The sequence below is a fragment of the Cynoglossus semilaevis genome, chromosome 7, assembly GCF_000523025.1.
Source record: "Cynoglossus semilaevis isolate Cse_v1.0 chromosome 7, Cse_v1.0, whole genome shotgun sequence".
Taxonomy (NCBI): domain Eukaryota; kingdom Metazoa; phylum Chordata; class Actinopteri; order Pleuronectiformes; family Cynoglossidae; genus Cynoglossus; species Cynoglossus semilaevis.
In genome coordinates, this window is record NC_024313.1 from 9,149,041 (window position 1) to 9,156,556 (window position 7,516).

A 7,516-nucleotide genomic window follows, 5' to 3' on the forward strand; every position below is an offset into this window, starting at 1 on the left:
TTGTTTTTTGATTTTAGTGTCTATTGAGATTAAGATTAAGGTTAAGAAGTACTTTAATCATCCCCAAATGGGGAAATTAACAATATTATCTTTTGTCCTGCTATGCTTTAAAAAAGCTAAAACATTTTGTAACTCTGCTCAAACCTGGATGACTTAGCTGTAAACATTTTGCCTGCCCTTTATAATGAAATGACAGAGAACACCAGGCTTTAAGAAAACAACACACTTTATTAACTAGGCAGTATAGAAAAGTATAAAAAGATGTATAAACTTGGCGTGTGTAAATGCTTTTTTTCCATATATATATAAAGATCACATTTCTCAAAAGCTAGTAAAAAAATGAGACATTAAATTCTGAAAAACAGATTGTCTGCTAAGTGTCTGACATGGCCTACTGCAGTCTCAGTGTGAAAACAAAAAGGTGGATTGAAAAATCATTAAGAATATACAAAAATACCAAAAAGAAAAATCCATACAAAAGTTCCACCTGGCCTCATGTTTGTAGCATTTTGTAAAAAACAAAAATAAGACAGTGTTCAGTAGTCATGCTTTTCCATTGGTACTCAAGTGCAGAATGGTCTTTCCCTTTACTGGGTAAAAGCTCAAGGAATCATAACATTGTACAAATGAAAATGTTTGTAAAAAAAAACAAGTGGTTGTGTATCAAAAGTATTCACTATTTATAAAAAAAGGTGCAACCACGGGACTCATGTAATACTCAAGACAGTTTACCTCATAGTTGAATAAGGCTGTAGGACCAAACATGGCTGCTCTTGTTCAGAAGTTTGCTTTTCACAATTAACACGGAGGCACATTGCAAATGCTTGAAATTTTTCTCCAGACCCATATAGTCCAGTTTAACGAGAAGGAAAACGAAAGTAAAGCCTCTGAGGTCAGTTCAGAAATCATTAATATGCCATTTGCTATGTGGTAATGCTAACAGGGCTTAACTTAAAATACTTAACTTAAAACACTGCTCCGTCGGCCAATGGTATAAAAAAAATTAAACAAAAAACAAAATTAAATATATTAATCAACTTGTTCTTTTATATTAATATCAAAAAAAATAATAATACAGCCCAATGCAAATTATATATCCACCATGTCCCATATATAATACAACAGTGATAACAATACAACGATAGGACCAAAGGTGAAAAGATGAATATTATTAAAAAAAAAAAAAAAACCCAAAGCAAATCGGACATGGAACTTTAATATGTAAAAGAAATTTAGTCTTTGGTTGGTTGAAATCCAACGTATGTGTGTGTATAAGAACACTAATGGCATAAAACCTCTCCCAACTGTTGTACCACAACAAATACGAAAAACCGCTGCGCTGCGTCCAGCGCACTGAGTGTTGATGTTTCCATTTCAACGTGAGTCTGTGTCTACATGATAAGTGTCCTCGTGGAGAAAGTGTTGATGTACTTGTGGCTTTGCTCTGAGGCCAAAACGTGCTCTTCTGTTTCCCCACATGTTGTCTGCTCCCAGGAACTGAGCTGCTGCAGCGAGGAGAGAAAAATGACTTGTTTTGAGTACGCTGTATGCTGGATTATGAAGTAACGATGCAGTATTTATAGATGTTTGCAGTCAATACCTGTAGTGGGCTGCTCATGCCTCTGAGAGGGATGTGGTAGATTTTGTGTCCATCATCACTCAGTAATGAGCTCGTGAGCATGTCCTGAATAAGGAGGATGTACACAGTCAACACTACAGCAACACAATAAGCCAAAGCAGGAAAAACGTAGATGTTTAAATAGTTGAGCGCTTACAGGAACTTCTTGTGCAGCGCCGTTGGGTGAGAAGAGCTGTGTGTGCAGGTCCTGTGTTTCCCACTGCATGCATGGGCTCCTCTCACACGGTGACTCCACCTAGACACCAGAACGCACCACGGTCAGGTACACATCCAGCTAACACCCAGTCTAAGCAAATCTCCACTCATTCATCCACACCGTATACTTGAAGAGTAGGACATACCTCCTGTTTTATCTTCTTCAGAGGAGGCTGCTCGATGGTGCACTCCATCGGCTCCTGCTTGATGGCGTGGATCATATGCTGATCCACAGGGATATTCTGTTAAAACAAAAGTCAAACTTCAGGGTGAGTTTCAGGCCAACATGATGACTTTGAATATGGATATTTTTGGTCGTTCTTGCCTGTACCTTCAGAAGTCCATACTTGGCTTCCTGCTGGGCCAGCGCTGACCTGAAAGGTGTGGGTGTGCGTGGCGTGGACTCCAGGATAGAACGGCAAATGTTTGGAGTTCGGAACCTGAGGGACAAGAACAGGGACAGAAACATTAGTCAAACTAACGACATGTTAAAAAAAAAAAGTCTTGTGGACTGAGGAACTCACATGTCGTTCTCTTTGTGATGCCCTACAGCAGGCTCAATCAAAGGCTTGGTGTCCACGGGAGAGTTCATTAGTAAACTGTCAGTGTCAGAGTGTTCAGGGCTCATCGACTGGCTGAGAAACTGCAGAGTTAAAGCACAGGAATGCTTATTATAAGATGTTCTACCTTTAGAATTAGAGTTCCACTACTCTACAGAGGATGAAATCAACACCCGAAAACTACGGATGTGAAGTGAAAAGTGAAGAGGTTAAAAAAACAAAGATTGATTCTTCAAATGAAGACAGAAAGGGTGGAATGATTATGAATGATTTATAAAGAGACCCAGCACACAGCCATTTTGAATGATTTGTCATCAGACAGCAGGTGAATGATTGGATGGATTGTGATCACACACAGCTACTTTAACTACCTGTGAGGGAGAAAAAGGGAGCTTTCTGACTGGTGAAGGCTTGACATCTTTAGCTCCTTCAACAATTCTGGAGCTCTTATTGGGTAAAATCCTGTCTGTTCTGAGAGCGGCCTCACTCACTGAGAGGAGGCTCTGGGAAAAGGGTGGGAAAATAAGGGTCAAGACCCACCACTAGGAGCATTGAAATGATTGCTGAGCTGACTGTTTTTCTTCCGACATATATTAAAAAATTATTTCTAAAAGCTTGCGAGAAAGTTGATTATTTTTTTACAATGTACTGCACATTGTATATGTACTTACTGAATCAATGACAGAATCCAGGAACTCTGGAATAGTGCTTGAGAACGTTGAGCTGCTGCTGTTGTTGTTGTTGTTATTATTGTTGCTGTGGGCGATTGTTGCAGAGGCGCTCTCTTCTGGAAGGCAGCTCTGGTCAAGAAGTAAGGCGGGGACAGCTGTCTGGTGATGAGGTAACAACGTAGCCACACCCTCTAGGCTCTGGCTCACCCAGCTTGTGTAGGGCAAATTCATCTGCAAAACAAAATGTTAAATAATACGTTAACAGCAGTAAAATGGCTCTTAAGACTGAAATTAGCAGCAAAAAAGCTTCTTGAAAAATATCACACACACAAACCGAACAAGTGTGAGAAAGGGAACTTGTAATGTAAAGGTCGACAGAAGTGCAAAATGAGAGGTTGCACAAGGGGTCTCACACACACACACAAAAGTGGTGTTAAGGTCCTGTTTCATCACTTTTGCAGAAACAGACCCCCAGATGTTTCCTCCTTCCTATGCACACCAACAAATGTCTAACCACTGTTCTTAGAGCTAGGGTCCAATCCACACACCCACCCGCGCACGCACGCACGTACGCACACACACTTGTGGAGAACTCACTGGTAGTGATGGCTGTCCTCTCAGTTCATTCTCTGTGGACATGAGCAGCAGTTGGATCTCTTTCACCCTCTGTTCTTTCTCAGGGTCTTCCTCACCATAGTGTCTCTAAAAGACAGAGAAGAGCCGGCAGGGTTATTGATAAGTGGAAAATGTTCAATATTTCATAAAATAGCATCTTCAAGTGCCGGAATAGTGGGATGTATTTATTTATCTGTTTGTTGTGTGTTGTCTTGTTTTACTGTTACCTGTATTGCAGCGGTTCCAGGCTGGGGGATGTTGAGGATGTTTAAATGCAAAGCCGTGGGGAAGGGCACCTGATGACACAATCAAAAACATGTTTACATCAAATAGAATAAAAACAGAACCTGCAGCTGCACAGTCTGTATCTCAGTGGTACAGTGATACATATATATACATATATATATATATATATAATTATTAATATTATTATTGTTTTTATTTTTGTTTTACAATTATCACCACTCACTCTGTGTGTGTTGGTCATGTAGTTGTAGTTGTGCGGTGACAGTGGAGGCAGCTGTGCCTGACTGGGTGAGTGATGATGGGAGAAACCCATGATGTGGCTGTTGGGCTTGATGTAGCTGTGACCAATGGAGTGCGAAGAGTTGCTGTTCTTTGACGTGTTCTGAAGGTAACCCTCCTGCTCCACCTTCCGCCTCATTGTGGAGTTCCAGTGATTTTTAATTGCATTGTCAGTCCTAGAAAGTTATGAAGAACCAATTCAGTATTAACCTTCAGGTTTTTAAATATATTTATTTATTTTTTATTCCAATCCTTTGGAATCCAATCCCTTCAATTACTCCACAAAACCTCAAAGTTGAGCGGCCACTCAACTTAAGATCAGTGATTGATATTTGTTTTGATTCTAATCTGTGGCTCACCTGCCAGGAAGGAGCTTTGCAATTTCAGCCCACCGATTGCCCAGCTTTTCGTGTGCCTGGTAGATGATCCGGTCCTCCTCCTCTGTCCACGAGGTCTTCTTAACCTCTGGGTTCAGGTGGTTGTGCCACCGTTCGCGACACTGCTTTCCGATTCGCCCCTTCAGATGCTTAGCGATCACTGACCAGCGCTTTGCTCCGTACTTCTGGACCAACTCGATCACCTGGCCAATGCACATTTTATGTTTGTGGGAGAACAAAAGGGCAAAAGAGGGGAAACACAAGAGCAGGAGGAAGAGTGGTGAAAGGGAAGAGAAGTTGGTGGTTGAGTGGCATGAAAAAAGAGGAAGGAAAGAGCAATAACAGGGAGGAGAGGGAGAAGTAGAGAAGTGTAGAGAGAGAAGAATAACAAGGTAACGTTTGTGAGGTAAGAGGGAGAATGGGGGGACAAAAGGAAGAGAAATGAAAGTGAAAACTTATTAGAGCTCATTTAAAAATCTCAGACACCCATATCATCTGTCACTGAACACTTCTGTCTCCTTCTCTGCTTCCTCCTTCTCACTATTTTATGCCTTTGCTCTGACACTGACACTGAGAACACCTGCTGGGGAGCACAGAGGGAGTTTCCAGGGGAATGTTAGCCACTCTAATAATCATTACAGCACTGCCCTAGCAGATCATCAGTCTTCAGTACTCGCTGAATAAGTAGTGCACAGGTTAAGATTGGGCTAACCTGATTCTTGTTGAGTTACAGCATCTAATTTGAGAAATAAAATGTGCAATAGCAGACCAGCAGTTGCTTCAGAATAGTTGCTATAATCAAACAGGAACCTCAAGAAATTATTTTCTTAAATAATCTAAAAAGAAAAAAAAAAGTACCAGCACTTGTTGTGTAAAAGGACTTCCCTGATGCTTGGACATGTGATGTAAATATTTTTGCATGGAGATTTGCCTCTTTTCACATCTTTTGGTTAGCACTTTTAAAATGTTGTTCTGAGAGACAATTTCTCACCCTTTGGTCTTCCTCTTTAGTCCATGGCCCTTTGATGAGTTCAGGGTTTAAAACTTTCTGCCAACGATGCTGACACTGCACATCTGTCCGATTCTGATAGGTTGGAGAGAAAAGGAATTAATAATCGAGCTCCTACTATGGGAAACCTAAGGCAAAAACTCCAAAATAGTCTTGCTCGTCACTGCTCTGGCACCAGACCGTGCGCCCATCAGATCTGCTGTACTTACTGTTAATTTGCTTGCGATATGTTTCCAGTCATCTGAACCATGGAGCTCGACCAGTTTCTTCAAATTCTCATCCTGAAATAAAAATAAATGAATACAGTGTTTCACGCAGAACTTGTACCAGACTTCTCTTCAAGACAACAACAACGTAATGTAGCAAAGAAGTCTAATATTCTGCATGCATTTTCTAATAATAATAACAATAATAAATGCTGCAGATTAGCCCATTGTCCATGTGGTTACCTCCTCTCTTGTCCAGCGTGTTTTGCCAAGGTGACGTTTCCCTGTCTTGGTGAGAGATCCATCGTAGTCATGTTCATAGAGCTCAGTCTCCTCCTCATCCTCTTCACTGCTGTAAACACTGCAGGACAGAGGGAGAGAGAAAGGGGATGAAGACATTTAAAAACAAACAAGTGGTGCTACCACATTGATGATGGCTGTGTGAAAAACAATAACAGCACTCTCTTCTCAAACTACTCCCTAATCATGGCTTTACAGAGAGAATAATAAAAAAAAAATCCAACCCACTCTTTAACTCATCAGGTGTCAACACAGACAGAACCAGTCATTCTTGAAGGTTTGGGGCTTTTAGCCAAGACACCCGCAAGGGAAGAGGGTAATACAGAAAGAGCAAGAGAGGGAGAGGGAGGGGGTATGGATGAACAGGTTCCAGTGTTTTTAGTTTCCACAGATACTGGGATTGGCGCATGCAATCATAATTTTGTGAGTCTTGCATGTTCAGACCTGCACTAGTATTGTACAATGCAGCCTTGCCATCTACAGGTGCACACGCACACAGTAGGTGTGTAGCCAATCACAATGTAGAGCATGCACAATGTGGAAACTAGGTAGGGTACAGTGCAACAGGTGAACAGTAATATGTGTGTGTGTGTACTCATATTTGTTTCCATTTAAGGTACATTTGTAGAATTATCACTGTTAATTTAACGACCAATACACATTAGTTCATTTATAAATGTTAGGTTAAAGGTCAGGATGAAGATGTGGTAAAGTTATGGTTTGACATGGACATTACCTGGTTATGGTTAAGGTAGAGATATAGAGTAAAGTTGTATACTGAAGACATTCTGACAGAATTAAACAACACATTTTACCACATTTTATCAGTCTATGGACAACTTCTAATCTGAAAAACATGTTTGTTTTTTTTAAATCACACGGAAGGAAGCACAAGATGACAAGAAAAACACCTTAAACTGATATCCACCTTTAAAAGTACAGATAAAAGCAGATTAGCCGCTTTAAACCGTGGTAATAAATTAATAACTAACGGTTAATATCTATAAAACTTACTTTGTTTTCAGGAAACAAAAGATTAGGAAAATAAATCCCGGTTTACATGACAAGTACACGCGCTTCTAGAACAATTGCACAAACACACACGGCGAGTTTCAGTTTTACAAGGGCCACGCATGAGGGCCTGTATTTAATTGACGCTAACGTAACGAAACCCAGGCCAAAACATATAAAGTAATAACATTTTAAGAGAGAGAGAGAGAGAAAGATTATAAAAGCGAGAGAAATATGACTGAGTGTAGGAGGAAACACAGGCAAAATTGAAACTGTGTATTTTAATAGACTGGTATTGGAGCAAATGTCCACGCGCCATACAGCACAGCGTCGCACGCGCCTGTAGTTATTAATTAGCGCGTGCAAAACAGAAAGAGCTAGAGAGAGAAAAAAAGACAGACAGAGGGA

At 40.6% G+C, this 7,516-nt stretch overlaps 1 protein-coding gene across 2 annotated transcripts in view; it reads right to left on the reverse strand.

Annotated features, from left to right (window-relative positions):
* Positions 1 to 208: 208 nt before the first annotated feature.
* myb (v-myb avian myeloblastosis viral oncogene homolog) overlaps positions 209 to 7,516 on the reverse strand; it is a 7,821-nt gene continuing 513 nt past the window's right edge. The window contains exons 2-15 of one of the 2 annotated variants that reach the window (XM_017033409.2): positions 6,041 to 6,158; positions 5,801 to 5,872; positions 5,574 to 5,666; positions 4,565 to 4,785; positions 4,150 to 4,381; positions 3,908 to 3,976; positions 3,663 to 3,767; positions 3,066 to 3,296; positions 2,359 to 2,477; positions 2,166 to 2,274; positions 1,981 to 2,076; positions 1,776 to 1,874; positions 1,601 to 1,684; positions 209 to 1,502 (exon numbers count right to left, since the gene is read on the reverse strand). In XM_017033409.2, coding sequence (XP_016888898.1) covers positions 1,392 to 1,502; positions 1,601 to 1,684; positions 1,776 to 1,874; positions 1,981 to 2,076; positions 2,166 to 2,274; positions 2,359 to 2,477; positions 3,066 to 3,296; positions 3,663 to 3,767; positions 3,908 to 3,976; positions 4,150 to 4,381; positions 4,565 to 4,785; positions 5,574 to 5,666; positions 5,801 to 5,872; positions 6,041 to 6,158 — 1,759 coding nt within the window. In that variant the 3' untranslated portion in view covers positions 209 to 1,391. Of the gene's footprint in view, positions 1,506 to 1,600; positions 1,685 to 1,775; positions 1,875 to 1,980; positions 2,077 to 2,165; positions 2,275 to 2,358; positions 2,478 to 3,065; positions 3,297 to 3,662; positions 3,768 to 3,907; positions 3,977 to 4,149; positions 4,382 to 4,564; positions 4,786 to 5,573; positions 5,667 to 5,800; positions 5,873 to 6,040; positions 6,159 to 7,516 lie in introns of both variants that reach the window. The other variant, XM_008313275.3, reaches the window with a different exon arrangement.